Source organism: Limanda limanda, chromosome 8, assembly GCF_963576545.1.
Source record: "Limanda limanda chromosome 8, fLimLim1.1, whole genome shotgun sequence".
Taxonomy (NCBI): domain Eukaryota; kingdom Metazoa; phylum Chordata; class Actinopteri; order Pleuronectiformes; family Pleuronectidae; genus Limanda; species Limanda limanda.
The window spans coordinates 15,879,612-15,901,328 of record NC_083643.1 but is presented as its reverse complement, the minus strand read 5'-3'; the positions used below and the strand labels follow the sequence as shown (position 1 = coordinate 15,901,328).

The 21,717-nt window shown below is 40.6% G+C and overlaps 3 protein-coding genes across 3 annotated transcripts; all 3 read left to right on the top strand.

Moving 5' to 3' along the window:
• Positions 1 to 769: 769 nt before the first annotated feature.
• Positions 770 to 6,038, top strand: si:dkeyp-73b11.8 (BPTI/Kunitz domain-containing protein). Its single transcript, XM_061077222.1, has 6 exons — positions 770 to 836; positions 1,953 to 2,144; positions 3,139 to 3,315; positions 3,442 to 3,486; positions 3,741 to 3,819; positions 5,774 to 6,038. Exons 1-6 carry the CDS (start codon positions 770 to 772, stop codon positions 6,036 to 6,038), a joined length of 825 nt encoding a protein of 274 aa, XP_060933205.1.
• usp3 (ubiquitin specific peptidase 3) lies at positions 5,999 to 14,738 on the top strand. Its single transcript, XM_061077381.1, has 15 exons — positions 5,999 to 6,382; positions 6,571 to 6,631; positions 7,517 to 7,654; positions 8,064 to 8,141; positions 8,332 to 8,413; positions 8,701 to 8,780; positions 9,522 to 9,635; positions 9,950 to 10,063; positions 10,247 to 10,396; positions 10,774 to 10,880; positions 11,157 to 11,237; positions 11,356 to 11,474; positions 11,570 to 11,683; positions 13,071 to 13,138; positions 13,633 to 14,738. The coding sequence occupies exons 1-15, from the start codon at positions 6,292 to 6,294 to the stop codon at positions 14,072 to 14,074; spliced, it is 1,839 nt and encodes a 612-aa protein (XP_060933364.1). The 5' UTR covers positions 5,999 to 6,291; the 3' UTR covers positions 14,075 to 14,738.
• A 2,160-nt stretch (positions 14,739 to 16,898) lies between these two features.
• On the top strand, positions 16,899 to 21,456 carry fbxl22 (F-box and leucine-rich repeat protein 22). The gene is given in 3 exon segments (XM_061076984.1): positions 16,899 to 17,065; positions 17,068 to 17,437; positions 20,990 to 21,456. Coding segments are annotated over 3 exon segments (804 nt in total). The 5' UTR covers positions 16,899 to 16,980; the 3' UTR covers positions 21,339 to 21,456.
• Positions 21,457 to 21,717: the final 261 nt, after the last annotated feature.

The following is a 21,717-nucleotide window of genomic DNA, read 5'->3' as shown; positions in this document are numbered from 1 at the left end:
CATTTTCTCTAAATACCGAAACATAAAATGTAATAAACTGTAACATTTTTAGTTTGGGTAAAACATTTCAAAGCAAAAATGGAGGTGTTAAGCTATATACTTAAAACACACCTGTGGATATCTGGAATACAGCTGTTACCAACCTGTCCATCTGTCTGTCTACCTCTTTGAAGACTGTAAATAATCTAGAGTGATGATCACACACACTACAAGTCCTACACTGTGAGTAAAGGAAGTCAGCCTCAATATTTCTGCCAAAGTGAGTAAAAAAGAGGACAAAGTAACTACCTGAGGGAATTCTATGACAGGCAGATTAGAATTCACTAAATAAAGCTCTCTTATAATAAAAGACTGTGAAGGTTTGGGTCTCATTTGCAGGCATTTTGGTTTTGATGCATATGGTCTCAATATCAAAGATAACCTTGCCACTCTATAAACAGACACATTTCTCAGTCTACCTCTCACTTGTTGCTGTTTAACAGCTTTGATCACTTAGTAGCAATGAATAGATCAACTAAATCCACAGATGTGCATTGTGTATGTGAGCCGCTGAATATGGAGCTTGTTAAATCAAGTTCTAAATTACAACCTTATTCAACGGTAAAGGTACGAAAAAGGGGAAGAGGTCTGCTCTAGCCAGTGACAGTTGTTACGATCGAAGGTGTTACCAATGAGGAAATGACTGTCCAAAGTTCAAGGATGATAACCCTCCACCACTGTAGTTTACAACCGTCACTCCAGGACAGACCGGACCGAGACGAGAAGCAAGATGAAGCACCTTCTGCTGTTGGCCATGGCTTTTGCCGCAATCCACGTCAGCCATTCAAACATTCCAGGTAAGTGCTTCCTTCTACCATCACTCTTTAAAAAAAAAAAAAAAAACATAACCAAAACTCTGTTTATTGATCCGAGATGTAGTTTTCAGAACAGGCCTCACTATCAGCATGCAGGCCACAGGCTAATCATCAGCCTTTTGTATCGCAGCTTTTTTAAAAAGCAGTTTAAAAGATTTGAAAATATATTATGGTGTACATATTTCATTATCGACTGGGGTCTTTAAAGTTATGGTTTTGCGGAAACTGGATCACGGAGATAAAGCGTCACCTTCAGCACTGTCAGGGAAACATGGCGGTTCCGATTTTCTGTCACATGGGGAAATCTAGAGACGTAATATGGGGGAGACACATCCTGTTACATTTGAAATTAATAGAATTGATTTGATTTAGATTAAACAAGTCTAGACTGCATCTCATATTCGTCTCAGCAGGATATAATTGTAATTTACCTTTTCCCTGACATTCTCTTCATGTTGTAATTTGCAACTGAAGCCAACAATGATTGTCTTCAGCTTGGACCAAAAAAAATAGGAAAGAAAAGATGGTCTTTAGTCTCCTGGAAATATTATTTACACACTGCAAACGATTTAACTAAGCTGACTGGACGATTCCTCCCTCTGTAATTCCAAGCTGTTAAACACTGAGATCATTTCTGTCTGAGAGTGACGAGACTATAACAATGTCAAAGTGTAAATTATTGGGAAGGTCTAGATTTTGAGCAACTAACCCAGTTGGTTAGTTTGCCTATAAAACCCGTTGCCTTTTGGGTAAAAGAATCATTTGAAACCGCTCCCTTCTGCAAAGCGTGTTATGAGGGGGGAACTGAAAATATGAGTTTTTATTGCCGTCGTAAAAAGAGGGAGTGGATCTCTGGTGATGAGGGTAGTTAAGCATTAATATGTCAAACAGTATCTGTTGAGGCTTTCTACTGAAGCATTATTCATACAGAAGCTTAGCAATGGTCACTTCCCCAGCTTGTTCTTGTGATAAACTAACTGTACTTTACACCAAAATATTGTAGGCTACATTAAATGCTTGAAAAACCAAAGAATCCTTTGTAGTCTTTGTGCAAATAAAATGTTGCTAACTCGCTGTTTGTGTCTTATCGTCCAACAGACTTCTGTCTGTTGGAACCAGTCGAAGGTGATGGCCCAAGCTTCATTCATTCTATCCATTTCAACCACCTGAAAGATCGCTGCGAGCCTTTCATATACTCAGGGACCGGAGGAAACGCCAACCGTTTTGAAAATGAAAGAGAGTGCATGAGAAACTGCTCTGCCAATGCAGAAAGCATCTACCCCCTGGATGGTAAGATTGTTTAATGAATACATACTGAGAATCTTGTGTCTAATGTAATCGTTCATTTTGCTTAACATGTCTAATGTAGCCTAACATTTTATTCGTGTCAATGATACAACTCTACATTTATGTAAGACACTGTCTTTTCTCATAAATGTTAAAAATATTATGTTGATGCACTTCTGTCTGTCCTGGAGAGGGATCCCTCAAATGAGACTATCTCTGAGGGTTTTTTCCCCGTTGAAAGGGGCTAAGGGGGTTCAGGGCAGAGGATATCGCACCTTCTGAAGCTGAATTAGGCAAATGTGATTATTGAATATAAGCTATAAAAATTTTAATTGATTGATTGAGGAACTGCCTTAAAATAGAGGAACCCAGATGAAAACATACATCCCTCTTCAAGGCTTGTTTCTGAGGACTTTGGAACATGGACTGCAGTTAATGAGTTTTATGACCTAAGGGACCATGAAAGGAAATGCATCATCATAATCAAGCCTCTACTATCTCGACTGAGAGAGAGGGAGGGCCAGAGACACAGAAAGCGAAAGAGAGAGAGGAGGGGTCCCTTGATTCAGTTTCTTCACCAAAGTTTTTGCAGGGATCCCTGTTAACCTTGAAAAAGAGCATTTGTTATTGAAAAACATTTTTTTTTGTGTGTGTCAATTAAATTAACCTAAATATCGTTGTGTTTCTTTTCCTTTGTTTCTTTATTTAATTTCTTTAATTCTTCTGAGGTTGAAGGAGAAACTGAGTATTAGCCGTACGCCACCAAGTGGTGAAAGAGAAGGACTCATAGACGAGCATGAAAGAACACACCCAAGACTTTTACAGCCTTCTTGATAAAGTTGAAGTCATCTATAACTCTGATTGTGTGACAGCTGAACTGCTTAGATACAATCAGTCACATTTATGTACTTTGTATTAGCATTATGTACGAACTGCAGTCACTGCTATGACTACTTCTCATGATTATAATAATAATGAAGATGTTTTCTCTTCACAGAATCGAAGGCTTGTCACTTTAAGAAGGACTCAGGTCAATGTAAAAATCAGCTTCTGAGATACTATTATGATTCCATTCATGACAAATGCAAAAAGTTCCAATGGACTGGTTGCATTGGAAACGGAAACCGATTTTTCTCCATGGAAAGCTGCAATCGTACATGTGAAGGAATCCACGGTGAGTGCAAATCTCTCTCTTTTGTAAAGAGTTGCTGATGAGAAGTTGCTATGTCAAAAAAAAGAGTCATTATAGTACTGTCTAACATGTTTTTAACATGCTTATGGTTATTGTCTTGGTTCAAAGATGATGGTGATGAAGTGGAGGAGGATGAGCCAGACACTCCGATTGGTGAGTCCACACAATGGATTGAGTGAAATTTATCATTTTATTCAAAAGCCGCAACAAGCTCCAGTTTTATTATCTTTAAATTATTTCTCATTGCAAAAGAGGTTGTTTAGTTTTCATAAATAGTGTATACATTATGCATGATGTTCTAACTGGTTAAAACTATCTGCAAAAATTGCGTTATGTAGTTTATTTATCATGAAGCATCTCAACTTTTTACATAAATCTTTGTGTAACACTGTTGTCCTCTTTGACAGCGATCATCTGCGGAGTTTTGCTTGGTCTCATTGTCATCGCCATCATTACAACTGTGGTCGTCTTGACAGTTCAACAAAAGTAAGTTAATTTTTCTTTATTTTTCTTTTTACATAAAGAATGATGATACTACTAAAAATCATTAGTATTACTTACAGTTAATGCCACTCTCTTTAAATTATCTACATATTAACTGTATTTCTTTAGGAAACAGAACCCCAAGAAGAAGGAAGGAGGAAAAAGTAAAGATCCAAAGTCTGAAGTACCTCTTCAGGAACCGGCAATGGAAATGGCATAGATATCATTGTTATATTCAATATCATCCAGTACAACATGTGGAGTTTTTAGCAGATTGGTTTAGTCTTTTAACACCAGTGGCCTTAAAGCCAAACATATCAACTAATTATTACATTTAAGTTTGATTTTTCTTTTTTTACTTACATATGCAAATAGCAATTACAGTTTTGTTCAATGTTGTGTTTTGTTTCCCCTCAATGCTCCTTTATCATGTGCTTTCATTCAGTAATACAAACTAAATCTGTTTAGGCTGAGTGTGATCAGAATGCAAATAGAGTTGAAACAATGTCTATTAATTTACAAACCGAATCAGCAACTATTTTAAAAACGAATTAATGGCTGAACTAGTTTTTCAAACTGAAATGTCCCTTGTGTCAGCTCCTCAACTGTTGGGATTATCTGCTTCTATTATGTGATAAAAAAAATAAAAAAAAGTTTTACACTGTTGGTTGGACCAAACTAGCAAGTTCAAGAAAATGTTACCACTTTCTTACATTTCATTGTGAAAACAATTAAGAAATGAAATGCATTGTGAATTGCATCCATACAATAAACACAACCATTACAAGTCAAACGAGCTCCATTAGATGTCAGTCTAATGGAAGAGAAGTCAAGAGCAGTATCACATTATTTCATATTCTGATTCTCATCATCCTGTACATTGTTAACTGAAGTAATTTTAACTGTGGGATCTCCGAATCTCCGCAGTGTTTCCAAAATATAACTGCATCATCGTCGCGCTCAACCATTCGCTGAAAACTGTGTGAAGTTTTCTGAATGCACATGCCCATTCAAAACCCAACACATATATTTAGTCCCGCTTTTGTCCGGCTTGTTTTGCACTGAGGTGCCCATTGCACACTAAGGTTTTCCTTATCAGCATTTGTAAATCTTTAGTTTTGGGCTGTAATGATTTAAACATAAAGAGTCAAATGTTCTTCTTTTTTATCATACAATGTACAATGTGGCTGTAAGATCATTAAACTTTGATGTGTATGTTTTTTATTTGGTGTAAAAGTGAGTCCAAAATATTTCTAAATAAAAAGAGGATTTTTTTTATTTTGAGGGGCATATAGTGTCAGTTGTATTTGTATCATTCACTGTGTAAATATCAACACAATAAATGTATTATCATTGTGTTATAGTTCTAAAATAATTATCAGATTAATGATAGATAGGTTTAATGATACTTATTGCATTTTACTTCATGGCAGAACTCTTGTGAAATGTTAAGAATTTAATTTGTGGAATCTAGTTATAATAATTATAATTTTAACACAAACTTGCGTCAAAGGTTAAAGCAGTCATTTCCTATTGCCACTAGTTGGTGCTGTGATTGCGAGTGTTGTCACATAGATATTGTTCAGGCCGAGACTGTTTGTAGACAAGTGAAGTTTGGCACAGATTTGACTTTGTACAAGCATTTAATCAAAGAACAGTAATACAAGTGAGTTTACATCTTGGCGTGCAGGACGTGAATAACCATATATTTACCTGCCACCACTCAAACAAACTAAAAGTATGCTACGGCACTTTAAACTGATATAATTACAATTCAACTTTATGTCAAATCTTTTTTAACGTGTCATGTAAAGGTTACGTTGGGTCCCTTGGATGATTGACTTGCTGCACATGCCGGAAGCTGGTCCGGAACAAGGAAGCGACATCGCATGCGTGCTCCCGAGTGACTACCAAACATAGGAGTCTCAAAATATGCCTGAAGTGTTAACTAAAATAGGTTCCTGGTAATACCAGTGGGTATACGTGTTATAGACGAGAGAAACGAGACGAATATGAAGAACTCGCTGTGTAACCAAAGTGGCTCGGGGAAAGGAAACGCGAAGCCGGAAGTGGTCTTCGATTACCCTCACGGAAACTCTATCATCTCTGATTGGTGTTTGGCCGAGCCGGTAGACCACTACGTCACTTCCTCAAGTTATTTCCATTTGTTTGTGACCAACGCCAGCAGTTATCCTGTGCCCTACACATCAAAGGTAACCTAAAGGCTTTGTTTAACAACACGTCGCGGTGAGGTATCGTTACACTTCAACTCTGTGACATTGTGTAGGAGATCCGGGCGCTACCGAACGTGCTAGCTTGAGCAAAGGCAGGAAAACGTGCATATCCGCGGAGATAAAGTACTTGTTTGGCGAACATCAGCTAGCTAGTTCAGGTTAATTGTCCACCTATTGTTAGCCTGGCCCCCGGTGCCGCGCTGTTGGATCTGTTGGCCGGCCCGCCCGCCGCTGTGGACCGATGGAGTGTCCTCATCTGGGCTCGAACGCGAGCTGCGCTGTGGACTCCCCCGGGTTCCCTCACGGAGCTCCGTCCTCCTGGTGCTGCACCGGTGAGTCTGTCATTCTCTCATGTGACTTCCACACGGATCCCCCCACCTGACTGGGTCGGGACAAGCGGGACAGATGCTGGGACACTTTACACGATGCTGTCCCTGTGGCACACGGAGGAGGGATCCAGTTAAAAGTCAGTGTGTTATCCCTTGTTTACAACTAATTCAGCTCCGTGTTTTGTCTTCAGTCTGCAGGTCTAATAAAAGCCCGTGGATCTGTCTCACCTGCACCACGGTCCACTGCGGAAGGTGAGATACTCTCTGTTGTTTGTGCTGCAACTCCATCCCCCCCCCAACCCACCACAGCAGAGACTTCAGTCACTTCAGATACTGGCGTCTCAATGCTTTTGCTTTCGAGGGATTGTTTTACCCCTGGCAAGTCAATGAAGCCTCCATGAAAGAGCTGCAAATCTTTGAGATGGATTGATTCTTTATTTGTCCCTGTAGGGAAACTCCTAACCAACATAACAAAAACATCAACTGACATCACCAACACGTACAATGCACCATAGGAAACTCTGGATTGACAGAGGTAGACGTTCCAAACAGATGCTACTTATTTTTTACCAGTTGAAAAAATAACAGCTTTTGGGATAAAGGACATTTCTGATTATTTTTTAATGAGTTTGGGAGGGGACACCTCATTGGCCACTTTGATCCTTTCCCTAATTGTGAATCTGTCTGTGTATATACATTCCATACTTGGTAATGTAAGTCCCAACAGTTAACTGACTTTTTTTCTGGGCTTCAATAGCCAAACCAATACAAAGCATCAAAACACCTTCCATACATAGATAAAGAATTGTAGACTATTGTTTACTTGGGCAGCAACATTCAACATAAACTTAGGTAAATATAACCAAGGATAGTACTTTAAACTTTTGGTACAAGCCATACTTCAAATACAGCAAGATTGTATTTAATTTCTGTAGCCACAAGGGTTTGAAATTTGAATATAAGAAATGGTTAAATATCTGTTTTATTATTCTGCAGGTAGATTACATTTTTACCCAAGTGGTTGGAAAAGTATTCAATATGGAAATATTAAAATAGAAAATACCAGAAAGTATTCTTACACAGCTTAGGCCGACCTCTGTTGATGCTTGCGTTCTCAAATAACTTATTTTTATCCAGATATGTCAACGGACATGCAAAGAAGCACTTTGAAGACTCTCAAGTCCTCAGCAACAGTCAAAGGAGGGGGGAGAAACAGGAAAAAGAGAAATCCCATCACTCTGTCTGCATGGACTGCAGCAACTTCAGTGTGTATTGGTGAGTTTCCCTCATGACCGACCTATCTTTGTGTACAATCTGTGACTCACCATGTGGCCCTGCACACGGTCATTAAAACAGTTATCAGTCAAAGCATTGAGATTCCATGGTAATGGGAACCAAATGTTTAAACAACCTTCATTAATCTGTTGGAGCCTGATCACTTGCTCTCCCACATTCTTAGATCCCATGCCACACAAACAGTGATCCAAATTTTAAAGGACATTTCCAAACATTTGATGACAATCACTCCTGCCACATGTACACCTGTGGTTCAGTGCTGAGTGCTACAACAGAAACACATTAACAATGACTGTGTCTCTTATCTAAGATTCTGATGGGTTCAATCCTCTGTAAGTTTATTCTGTTTTCAAACGTGCTTGTGTCTTTTCTAATGTGTCTTTTATAGTTACAGATGTGATGAATTTGTTGTCAATGACACTAAACATGTGCAGAGGGTGAGGGAGCATCTTCAGAGTTTAGAGAAGTAAGTACCAATCTCAAGAACTGAGTCTCAATATATGTTTGTTTTCTCGACAATAATCTAAGCAGGGTATTAGTTTTGATTGGTGGGTGGTGTTTGTCATAAAGTGAAGCCTTCTCCGAAACATAAAGCATTTTAAACATGTTCAGTAAAAGATCAGTACCCAGGTTAAATGTTTTTTTCTCTCTTCCAGCTCAGCTCTCATGGGTAACAGACCGAGGAAAAGAAAATTTCAGGAAAGTCCAGCTCCTGACAGCAAACTGTTAAAAGACAATGTAAGTAAAAATAGATATTATGATTTTCATGAAGAAGTTAAGTTGCAGCCGCTTTACAATTGTGCCCTAACACAACTGTGTACTTGTGCTAACAACAACTAATACCAGCTTTGCTCAGATTTTCCTTTCATTAGACTACATTTACTCCGTTCAGTGAAATAAGTCACATCAGCCTTTGCAGACCTCCACACAAACTGACTATTGTGATTTCTTTAAATACTAGTTTAAAGCTAATATCATTTTTATATATTATAAGCATTTTAATGCGTGCCACTTGTCTCTGCCAGGACGGGGCAGCTTTAGGTGCTACAGGCCTACGGAACTTGGGCAACACGTGCTTCATGAACGCCATTCTGCAGTCGCTCAGGTGAGGCTCTGCGCTGAGGATGTGGTCACATTAGTGGTGAACTGGGTTTGCAGCTTGGTTAAGTTCCTCTGCTCCCGTAGACCCAGGGGCCCACGACCAGTCACCCATTATTAATACTGTCTGGGGCACAGTCAGGGGGATTATTACACAGGCTGCTTGGAGAGGGGACACAGAAAAAGGCCAGACTTTCCAACTAACACAGTTCCAAACTGAGTTCCAAAAGGATTATGCTGATGCGTTTGCAGATTTTCTTTATATGAAGAACATCTGATATTACTGCTGACTATTTGCCAAAGGATGTGATAGATATAAAAAATATCTGGCTTCCTATTTTTCTGGTACCATTTAGTTTCCATTTATTTAAAAATGGTGTTAACAATCTAAATCTGAATCTTAGAAAAGTAACTTCTGAGAGCAATTCAAAACATTTGTCTTTGTTGCATGTTCATTATCTTTAAATTGGCTTTCTGTTTTCCACATTGAAGTCAATATGTCAGTGTAGTTTCACTACAACATTGTTTACGAAATACAATGTCCAATCTGCTAAATCGACCTTTTTAACGTCATCATTATTTATTTTTATTTTTAAAGATAAACAAATGGAGAAAAAATAAGAGTTGGTTTACATGACTGTAAACTATGTCTGTTTACTCAGTTGTTAATGGTTATTAGCGTATGTAACAAATTTAGCAAATCTCTGGTGTGGCACTCTTCACTAAACGTGTGTTTTTTGTCCAACAGCAACATCGAGCAGTTCAGCTGTTATTTCAAGGAGTTGCCTGCTGTAGCTCTACGCAGTGGTAAGACAGCAGGAAGAAGGATGTACCACACCCGCAGCCAAGGGGAAAGCACTGTGTAAGGTCCACTTCTGAAAGGGGGAGGGTTATGGGCTGACTGCATTGATCTGAGAGTCATTTCAGCAAGTGTGAAATTGGCAGAATTCCAACTTGTTAATGATCATGGAAGACATCCTCTCAGAAATTGTTTCTTATTACGCTCCTAACAGCCAAAGTGTGCTACTCAACATCACAGACATAGTGCGATACAATGACTGACAAGAGAAGTAAAAATGAGTGTTTATTGGATTATGTAAGAGTATTAGACGTTCTTTAGTTTCTGACTGCAGCAGCTCATGCAGCGCGGTAACAGCGTTGCTCTGTGTTGAACAGGTCGTTAGTGGAGGAGTTCAGGAAAACCCTTTGTTCGCTGTGGCAGGGCAGTCAGACCGCCTTCAGTCCAGACTCCCTATTCTATGCCATATGGAAAATCATGCCAAGTTTCAGGTAAGCCCACATCGTACAGAGGTTTTGCAGAATTAAGCTTCTTATACAAGCAATAAACTTTATTTTTATGTGTGTGTGGAAGTGTTGCATGTTATGGTCTGTATCCTCAAAAATGCACCAAAGAAACAATCTGTTACGTGTTATTGCAGTCGTGTCAAGGAAAGCTGTGTTTTTTGTGTGCAGGGGTTATCAGCAGCAGGACGCCCACGAGTTCATGCGTTACCTGCTGGATCACCTCCACCGAGAGCTGCAGTACAGTCGCAACGGGTCGGCGCTCCCGGTCTCACCTCAGGACGGCGTCAGACTCTCCACACCAGAGGGCAAATGCTGCATGCAAGTCCATCCAACTTAACCATTATTTTTGTGTTTTCTTCTCTTTCCAAGCTAAATTTATATTGAAACCTGTGAAGTCCTGCTGTCAGCTGTCAAAATCCAAGCGTCTTATTTTTTCTAGTTTCTTTTTTTATTTAATTTAGTTATAGTTTTGTACTTTTTTAGAGGTTGGAAAGAGCAGAGCCAGAGATGAGTTACTGTCTAATTGAGTATATTTTCAATAAATGTACCCCTTTTCTAATCAGTAACATCGATTGGGTTCAGAATATGTGGGGTTCTTAATTAATTTTCCTATGTTTTAATTGATCACAAGAATATTTTAATCTGTGCCCATTTATTGATTAAACCTGCTTTGTTTGCCGTTTGATTCTCTACAGAAATGGGGCTGCCAGTGTTGTCACTTCAATTTTTGGCGGATTGCTTCAGAATGAAGTCAACTGCCTGATATGTGGGACAGAATCTCGAAAGTTTGATCCATTTCTTGGTAAAGCAACATTTGTGATTGAATAAATGTTCTCAACACGTACACATACTCTTGTAAAAAGCTGAAGAAAGAAAGATTACCAGTAATGTTGTGGTCTAGTAAAGTTATTAATTCAGCAAACTTCTCACCAATGTGAAAGTGACAGTTGATGTAGAGATTATTGCTCTATATGACAAAGTGAGTGAAGAAAACGAAATCCTGTCATTTTGGGGGAGATAAGTAAAGCAAGACAACCTGATGATAAATGACATCCGAACATCTGTCTCCTTCTCACAGATCTGTCTTTGGACATTCCAAGCCAGTTCAGACAAAAGAGAAGTAAGGACCAAGAACCAGGACCAACCTGCACCTTGCGTGGTAATTTCCCTTCGTCATAGACACTGACTCATTAGTTTTTTGGCTGTGTTAGATTATATTTGTAAACTGCTGAGATTAATGAAAACATTTAATCCTTTTTTGTTAATTTTTTTATTAGACTGCTTACGTAGTTTCACTGACCTGGAAGAACTTGATGAAACCGAACTCTACTATTGCCACAAGTGTAAAAAGCGACAGAAATCCACTAAGAAGTTCTGGGTTCAAACGCTGCCAAAGGTAGGAGACAAAATCTCAATTCATTTATAATAATTCACCAATTTGACTTAAAAAGTGTGTACTGGAGTAACCGGGGGGTTCATTTCCAATTGTAGGTTCTGTGTCTGCACCTGAAGAGGTTCCACTGGACAGCCTTCTTGAGAAACAAGGTCGATACCTATGTGGAATTTCCCCTGAAAGGCCTGGACATGAGTGGTTACCTGCTTGAGGTGAGCACACAACAGAAGAGATGCTGATCATACAATTTTACAATAAAGGTTTTAAATTGTTATTTCTCAGCCAAAATATTTTTAAGAGTAGGAGGTATTTTGTGTCAAAAACAATCAGTCTTATCAAAGGATCTAAGGATCTTATCTAAAATCAAAGGAACAATACATTTATCAAATTATGGATGCTGACTCTTTGAAAGCCATACCAATTCCACAATCAAGTAGAATAATAGGTCAGAGGTCAGCTGCACCTGTCAGGACTCAAGAAATACTTTTCTGTACCTATACCACAAAATGCTAAATAACTAAACATTAATAATACTTATTAAAGGTCATCCAAGCTTTTCTCTCCATCCACTGTTGGGAGAGACTAGAACATGTTTGCAGATGTTGTCATTGTGAACATTTTTTTTGTTTTGCTTCCGATGCACCAACAACCAAGTGTACTTGTCTAAATTTAACCCCTTTTGTAATCAAGGTGGTTTGGTAATTTTAAAAATAAGCATAATGCCAGACAGCTGACTTTGGTAAGACATGTGAAATTTAACACTGAGCTGTAATGACTGCATTGTAAGTTCAGCACAAACAGTAAAGCTGCGGACAGAAGGAAGAATAAAATAGAATAGATAGTATAGAAGGTTTGTATATTTACAAAAATTACAGTAGCTCCTTTGTCAAACTGGTCATTTAGTCAAACTAAATTCCGCCTGTCATGCCCAGCTGATGATGGATTTATATCCACAAAGAAAAATAACATGTCATGCAGAGATATACATTTTGGTTTCTTATAGACACAATACATCCAAAAAAGATATGGATTTTCTTTTATTTGAGTTGTTTACACACATACAATATAGGCAGTTGCTAGGAGCTGTAGTTTCTCCAGGGGGTGCTATTGCTTTGCAAATCAGTTTGACAGCCTCAACAATGGATGCAAAGAAAAATCTGTAATTTCCCTTCACATTTTTCTTTTTTTCTGCTTGGAATTTGTATCATGGTCAAGATTTGGAAGCCTCTCGTCTTTTTATGAAACACCTGAGTCCTCCATAAAGATTTATTAAATATTATAAATGTTATACATCATCTTCATTCACTTAAGTTAATATTTTGGGTAAATGGTTTGAGTAGAACTAAGAGTCGAGAAGAAATTCAATTTAGGATTATTTGCAAATCTCCAAATCCCAACTAACTTATCTCAAGTCACTTTACATCATAGAGTGTAGACCTTACAAAAATATAGAAAAAAACCCATCGGGGACAATGGAAATGGTGAACATCTCCGACAGACCTGAGGAGGGTGACTTTGAAGGGTAGATAAGGGAGGAAAAACAAGAGAGGGATGGAAGGATCACTTGTGTAAATTCTCATCTTGCTCTTGTGTTTGCAGCCAGAGAACTCTGTACCAGGGAGCTGCCTGTACGACCTTGCGGCTGTTGTCGTCCATCATGGTTCCGGGTGAGTAGAACATTTTTGAGACTTGATCTTATGATCAGTATTTCAGTGCTTATGAAATGGGAAGACTAGAAAATGCCTTTTCAAAACTTCTCTTTTTCTCTTAATTTAGCCTATCAATGGGCACTGACAGCAGCCTAGATGTGCTTTAGTCACTGTCTGAGCATAATTGACTCAACACTGTATATCTCAGCAACTCTCCCTACCACAGTCGGCTGTCAGTCACCCCAGCGCTATAAAAACAGTTCAAATCCAGTTTTGTTCATAAGCCTTGTAGACAGCTGCAGATAAAAAATGCGTGAAGCCACTAAATGCTGAGAGTCCTTGAAAAGCATTTAGACATGCCAGGAGGAACTGTTGATCAAATTGCTGCCGTTTTGCCTTTGGCCTCTAAGTGGCGATGTTGCGCTGCTGCATCCCTCACCCCTCAGTAGCAGGAAATGAGGTCTCGTAGGAAGCCAGAGAGTAGAGGCTGATGGATGTGTCTGTGTTCACAGGGTTGGATCAGGGCATTATACAGCATATGGCAGCCACAAGGGCGGCTGGTACCACTTCAACGACAGCACAGTATCTCTGACCAATGAGGACACGGTGAGGAAGGCCAAGGCCTACATCCTCTTCTACGTGAAGAGGGCTGGCCTCGTGCCCTCGGACAACACCACCAGCAACAAACCCGCTGTGGCCAACACGGCCTCGGACGGCGTCTCTCCAGGAGCAGGCGGTCGGGACAAAGGCACAGCAGATTCAGTCGCTGCGGACGGTGTTTCGATGGATGCAGCAGCCTCACACGTGATGGATACCTCAGACGAGAAATCCTTAGATAATCTCAACGTGGCAAATGTGGGCAGAGACATGGATGAAGCTGCTATAGATAGAGACTCCTCTGACAAGGCTGCAACAGAGGAGAGCAGCCGAGCTGTACAGCCGTCTGCACAATGATTCAGACTTTACTGCCTTAGACCAGCTCCTCACTCCATGTCGGTCACATCTCACACAGTGCTTGATTATTATAGTTCATTTTGTTATGTATAATAATATATGTGCAACAATTCTTCTTTTATGACTTGCATGACGGCACCATGTATAATTTGCTGCTTGATTTTTGTTAAGTAGACTTTGCATTTATTTCCTCGATGTTTTAATCCTCAGCTGAGGTAGACTTCTCCGTATGTAATAGATTACAAAGCTGATTGTTAAGTAATGAAGCGTTAGCCTTGGAAAACCTCAGTTGGTCCAATGTTTAGACTGATGAGACACCGTGTCATTGTGAAAATAACAGTTTTTGTTTTTTTCAAAGTTTCTAACTGTTTATTTTCCACATATTAAGAACCTGACAGTTCATTTTTTTACAGGTATTAGTAGAGATTTAAGGATTTACAATCCAACACATTCATTGACTGACAGGTGCTCATTAGAGCTGTAGAAAGTTGTTTTAACCTCTTGACCAGAACCAATGTGAAAGAAATGTTCATTGTCAAATTGTTTTGTTTTTGTCTGTACTGGTGTTGGAGTATATTTGAGCTGCACTCGCCCCAATGAACTTCAGAACGTGTATCGGGCAAAGTGAACATGACAAAATACAAAGAAGAATTTTTTTTTCTAATGTTTGATGTGTTTTTTTCTGTGTTTCCGAGACATCCTGTAACACTGATAGCTTAACACACACTCTTCTGATACACCTGCTCTGAAGGTCCTTTCTTAATAACACTTCAATAGGCAGAACATTGCATCGAACGAGACAGAACAATAAGCTAATAGACTCACACAACCGCAGATGGGAAATGTCAGATTTTAGATCCAGATTAAGTTTATTCCTGATTCAGTTTCTCTAATATAGTCTCTCGGTAGCAGAAGTATAAAATATATTAAATCATAATGATGCTTCAGCAGCTGCTATTCCATTGATTTATGTGTAGAAGAAAGATTCCACTCCAGGACAGAGGGGCGGATAAAGTTGACAGTCAATCGACAGAATATTAATCTGCAATTGATAAAACTGCTGACTTGGTGTTTCAGACATTTGATACTTATGTTTTTATATAAATTTGTTTGTTCTATGACAAATTTCAAATAGCCAAAACGTAAAATAAATATAGACTACAGTACGTTTTCCCAAATGTAAACATTTAGTCTAGTCATTTATTGCTGTTTACATATGATGTCCTTTGGTTTTGTAAGCTGGACACATGCACACCAGAAGGTACACTGTGTTTACATATTCACTATAATTGTCCCAGCACCGGTATTATTGTTGTTCGTTAATGGAAAGCAGCCTTTGATATGTTCAAATACGACCGTAGAGAGAGAAAAAAATGTTTTTGCATGCCTCTTTTTTTTCTCCCTTCCCTCTAGCGAACATCTCCACCCACACACATACTCATCCACACACAAACACACACACCCACACACACACTCATGAGCGCTCCCCTCAGGACACGTGCCAGCCAGTCAGCCTTCTCGCTCAGGCAGGAACAAGTGCTTCTGTATATGCTGAGGAACAGCTGCTCGTCCTCACCTGCTCACCGGTGGCTGCAGGCTCGCTGCTCCGTCCCCATTAATGACACAAGTGCCCTTTCTTTCTTTTCCCCTTTTCTCTGGGAGGCTCAATCACAGCAGCTAATAATGAACTCACGTTGTATTTGTTCGCATCAGGGGTCTGGTTAAGGACATCATGACACCATGAGTCACAGCACAGATTGTAATCAGCCTCCCAACAGTGCCATATCCCACTGTCCTGCTTTTTTGGGACATTGCTGCTGATAACAAGTGGAACAGGACTTGACTGGTAACGGAGTGATGACACAGATATAATGGTGTTTTGCCTTTGAGTATGTTCTCTTGTTGGGGATTTTTTTCAGCCAGACTGAGTCATGGTTCATCATCGTTTCATAACCTGCTCCCAACAGGTTTCTGTGATGGTTTCCTCACTTTGATGTTTAACCTACACTGTGGAATATTTATGAGCACACTGTGACTCAAGATGGGTGTTTTCACATTCTTAGATTTTCAAAGAAGACATCATTTTAACAAGGGAATTAAAGTATTATCTTTAAAAACAAATATAATTCCATATACTTTGAACATGATATAGAATAGTAATGGAAAGGAAATAAACTGGGTCATTAAAGCTGTAGTATTAGACCTTAACTTAATCCAGTAAAATAGGTTTTAACCACTATAAATACTTTATGTATATGTACTATATATTTATATATATATATTTGATGATACTGTACAAAAATGCAAATTCAGCTCAGTAATGTGTTATGTACTGTCACTACTGACTGAGTTGTTTTGTAAGTAGATTTTTGCTCCAGCCTTTATAAAGAGGACTAAGAGTATATATCTTGAATCTCTTGCACCACCTTCAGTTTGTTTTTAAAAATATGTGATAGATTTCACATGGTACATAACATCCGCTGCACTCTTGTTTGGATAATACTTTTATTCTGACACAGACCTTGTTAGAAGTTCTTAAAATAAATTTTACTCCTCCTTCATTAAAAAAGGATGAATGTGACAACACACTGTGAGTTAAACATCAAAATAGTGAATTACAGCTTGACTTATCAGCAGCTGGGCATTTTGACCTGTGGATGGTTTTGCTTTGCGATGCATTATGGAGGCGTTTGTCTTTTTGTGCGTCATTCAGTGAGTATCTGTGTTTCAGAAGTGGATCAGGGCAGTGTAAACATCTGGCTCAGTCCACTGCTGGCTGCCTGTTGAGAGCCACGACAGATGGAAAGGGAGCGTATGGCTGAAACACTTCCATCTTTGACCGTGCCGACAGTTGTCTTCCCAAAATAGCCCACGCTCACACGGCCTTATATGTGCAGGCCTCCAGCATGTGCCTGAGAAGGCATCATGTATCTAGGCCACACAATACAGGCTGCAGGCTCATTGTTGCTGCCTACCAGCCGGCCTGTCGCTGCCCGAGGCCCCTCTGTGTGTCCCTGGAGAGCTCACCATGCACCTCACCCAGCTCAACCACGAGTGTCTCCTCCACCTTTTCTCCTTCCTGGACAAGGACAATCGCAGGAGCTTGTCCCTCACCTGTCACCAGCTGCGCCGGATCTTCGTGGACCCCTGCCTCTGGAGTCTTCTCCACTTCAGCTCGCCGTGTCAGCTGACGAGGGACAACTTTGTGCTGGGACCCTCGCTGCGGTACTTGACTATTTGCTGGTTCTCCAGCAGAGTTCAAGTGTGCAACATCGAGGACTGGCTGAAGAGTTCGTTTCAGAGGGACATCTGCAGCAAACACGAGACCCTGGTCAGCGCTTTCCTGGCCCATGTCTGCTACATGTGAGTGTTTGTGTGGGGTTTCCCTGCTATGGCATGTCTTTCAAAAACAACCAACAAGGGAATTGCACGTGGAATAGACCAATAGAGGGTGGACAAAACAAGACAGGTGCTTTTTTGTTTTGTGACCCAGAGTCTATTTAACCATGTATTTGTCCAGCATTCAGAAAAAACAAAAGCTTTTTCCATTCTGACTGGTTCTTTTGCGACCCCTCACATGTACCTTGTGACCTGTTGTTGGGGTCCTGACCTCTAGGTTGACAACAATTAAAACCTGAATCTTAAATCTGGCCATGGAGCTAAATGAACATTCATTCTAACACATCCTCACAAAAAATTCAGCATGAGTAGATTTATTTTTATTATTTATTTTGTCAGCCCCTATCGCTGCTTTTATAGGAAGATGCTTTCTGGAGCCTGAGGTGTCACTGGTGTTACACATGATTATGTTGTTTTTTTTTGTGGGAAAATATAGTTCCTATGTGTCGAAATGTGTCTCAATCACAATCTCGCAATTTCTGTGATTTTCAGGGTCATTCACAGCCTCCACAGGGAGGAACATTGTTTTTCTTGAAGAGGCACATGGCTTAGTGAAGCTGCCATGTTCAGCTGTAGGCAGCAGGAAACAAAAATCATTAGAAACAGATGGTGTATCCTGAGCTGGCAGCAGAGACAGATAAATGACACATCTGTGGGAAATGAGAGTGATTCCATTAAGTAACATAACTGTGGTCAGATATCAAATTATGTTCGGTGAATGCTGTGACAGCTGGATTTGATAGGTCACTGAAACGTAGCAGTATTGGCGTCCGGCCTTGTGCGGCCGGCTGCATGCAGGAATCAGCCTGGAGAGACATAATGAGGTCTCTGGATAATTTCTTCAGTGTAACAGTAATAACGGTTGATGTGAGGGAGCCAGGCCACCACTGCTGGCCGGGACCAGAGAACGGAAGGGAGGCTGGCTTATGGGTTCAGTGTATGACCCTGTGAGGATTTCCTGTATTGTGAAAATTGAGACGCAAGACACGAGGGCTGTGCGAGCAGTCAAAACTAGAACCACCTACTTTGTCTGGGTCCTGTATCTCGACGGGCCACAGGCACACTCGTTGCATACTGATAAACCCTCCCAAATAGTCCACAGGAGAAGAAAGCAAGTGCACGTGACAGAGTGGGAGGAGACACGCAGAAGCTGACACTCCCAGTCAGCTGCAGACTGGAGATTTACACAAGCAGGTGGAGCCTACAATTGGCTCTTTGTTGCTGTTAAAGGAATGAACATGTGCGTGTGTGTCTGCCTGCCTCTTCCTGGAGAAAATCATGCAAACGCTGACGCCAAGCTCATGTCTGACTGTTTTTTTTTATCTCCATGGAAAAAGCTATAAACCCTTGCATGTCAGTGGGCCTCTTTATAGTGTAGTTTCCAGTGTAATGCTCCCCTCGTACAGATGCCTACAGCAAATCAATCATCAGGAGCTGAATCGTTTGATTCTGATAATCTTGAGGTCACAGTAGCAGGATTATGCAACATGAATTGACATGCTAAGCATGCCATGTAATGTGGGTTGGACAGTGGGCGGCACAAGAAGCTTTTATGTTTTTTTTTCTGAGTGGGTTCATCCCAGTATGAGGTATGCAACATTTGAATAAACGGATGCATTCTCTTACAAAACAAGCTTGAGCACGTTGTTCGGGTCATGCATTAGGACATCTTCTTACATAGTTCAAATATTCCCTGCTGTATCCAGATAGTGAAAAATTCAAAAAAGAAACGATTTAGCCTGTTACAAAGTGGCCGATCCACTTAACAGGAGGAGTGGAATGTTAAATATACGTTCCTTTTGCAGTTCACTAGATAATTTGATCAGACAGAATAACGGGCGGGAAACCAAAGAGCTCATTAGGGAGATGATTACAGGTTAGTGGTGTGGAGCTCTGCTTGTGCTCAGCCCCAGGGTTCGGGTCAGCCCCAGACTGCCCCCTATGTTGTGTGTTTTAATCATAGACTGTAAACTGAAGACAGTTGTTAATGTGCACTGCATGTCTCAAAGTCTATACAGCCGACAGATACATAGAGCGATAGATAGATAGAGAGATAGATAGATAGATAGATAGATAGATAGATAGATAGATAGATAGATAGATAGATAGATAGATAGATAGATAGATAGATAGATAGATAGATAGATAGATAGATAGATAGATAGATAGATAGATAGATAGATAGATAGATAGATAGATAGATAGATAGATAGATAGATAGATAGATCGATAGATAGATAGATAGATAGGTAGATAGATAGATAGATAGATAGATAGAGAGAGAGAGAGAGAGAGAGAGAGAGAGAGAGAGACAGACAGACAGACAGACAGACAGACAGACAGACAGACAGACAGACAGACAGACAGACAGACAGACAGACAGACAGACAGACAGACAGACAGACAGACAGACAGACAGACAGACAGACAGACAGACAGACAGACAGACAGACAGACAGACAGACAGACAGACAGACAGACTGTTTTAAAACACATGGGACGTTGATGTGGTTTTATTAAGACAAGGTGACATGCAGATAATTACATGCTTTTGTGGAGAAAAACAACACACAGAGACACACACACACACACACACACACACACACACACACACACACACACAGATATGTCTGCACACAGTGAGGGGAGGAGCCACGTGAGGGTGGATTATGTAACAAAGGTTGATGAAGTTTTTATGCCCATTAGGTTTACCTCGGTGCCTCTGCTGTGGTTATTAGAAAGCAGCTGAATCTCTAAATGTCACCAGCTCCCTGCTCCATTCATCAGGATTCTGTGCCACCTTCCTCTACCTCTTCTTTCTTTTTATCTTTTGGTCGACGTCAATGCTTTGCAGTTACATCCTCTGATAAAAAACAACAACACATTTTTCCTGTGTAACAATGCAAACGGGGGCACGTGGACTGACTCCCCTGTCCCACGTTCAGAGGTTACTGGGGCAGCCCCCTCAGCACTTGAAAGCAACTGCAGTATGTTTGGCTCACATGTGGTAAAGTGGGAAGATTATGTAAGTCTTTATGTAATCTCCATCAGCAAACGTGTATTACATCCCCTTTGCCATCAGGGTGTGTGTCTGCCAGCTCTATAGCCGCCAGGCTGCCAGTAGGTTGCAGTGCACTTCATGGTAATGGATGGAAATGAGCAGTCAACACATGCAATGATTCATTTTAGGCAGAATTTCCTGAGAAAAAATGAGCATGAGAGAATGTGCAAGGCTGTTATTCATGAAATATCCTGTGATTGTTCTGTGCCAGAGTGACATTCTCCATGTGTGCACGGGAGAGACGCATAAACCCTATTGGGCCGTTTAAAAACATTATATTAAACTGCTCTGTTATAGAATCAGGCTGAATTTCTCGGCATTTCTCATTAATGCTCTCAGATCAGCAAACACCCCCCTCTGTTATGTCCTAAAGTGGAATGACACAGAGCAGGTCTGGTTATACTCCATGTTTGGAAACCTGTCTTCGCTTAATGATGTCACTCGCTGTGTCACAGGTGTCCCAACCTGCTGGAGTTGAACCTCTCTGGCTGCGGCCACATCACCGACTGGGATGTGGTCACCGTGCTGCAGAGCTGCACGAGGCTGCGCCGCCTCCACCTGGAGAACTGCGTCCGCATCACCGACCGCAGCCTGGTTGGCGTGGTGGACCACGGAGACGATCTGGAGGAGGTGAAGGTGGACTTTTGCCGGAACATCACTCAGGCGGGGCTGCAGGCAGCCAGGGAGAGGAGGCCCGGCGTCCAGCTGACGGCAGAGAGAAGCGCCGACATGATCCCTGACAGCAAGCCCCAGGAGAAGGTGCTGCTGAGGAGGGCGCTGCAGAAAGTCCTGCTGTTCTCCTGAGGGAAGAGCCTCAGCTTCTCTTCAGATGGACTGCAAGGGAAAAACAATACTGTGACAACATTTAAGGACTTGATTGTGTGATCCTTTTACTTTGAAGTGTTTTTATAGTTTTTATATATTTTTTATGCAACACACTATATGTCGAACAGGAATATTTCTTTCAAAAACATTTGACGTAAGGTGCTTCTATTTCATGTTAATCAAAACACACACACACACACACACACATACACACACACATACACACACACACACACACACATGTCTACATGACTTCAGAGGGCATTGCTTTGACTTACATGGATTTCCTGGAGACTTGTCCTAATCTTAACCATAGTTACTACTTGCCTATCCCTAACCCCTATTGTTTTACCTCAAA

Excerpts from the sequence above, each read along its gene's own strand:
- si:dkeyp-73b11.8 (XM_061077222.1), top strand. The coding sequence starts at position 770 with ATGAAGCACCTTCTGCTGTTGGCCATGGCTTTTGCCGCAATCCACGTC. Across the intron at positions 3,316-3,441 it reads TACATGTGAAGGAATCCACG|ATGATGGTGATGAAGTGGAG; the intron begins GTGAGTGCAAAT and ends CTTGGTTCAAAG. Across the intron at positions 3,820-5,773 it reads GTCTTGACAGTTCAACAAAA|GTTCCTGGTAATACCAGTGG; the intron begins GTAAGTTAATTT and ends TAACTAAAATAG.
- usp3 (XM_061077381.1), top strand. The coding sequence starts at position 6,292 with ATGGAGTGTCCTCATCTGGGCTCGAACGCGAGCTGCGCTGTGGACTCC. Across the intron at positions 6,632-7,516 it reads ACCACGGTCCACTGCGGAAG|ATATGTCAACGGACATGCAA; the intron begins GTGAGATACTCT and ends ATTTTTATCCAG. Across the intron at positions 8,781-9,521 it reads GCCATTCTGCAGTCGCTCAG|CAACATCGAGCAGTTCAGCT; the intron begins GTGAGGCTCTGC and ends TTTGTCCAACAG.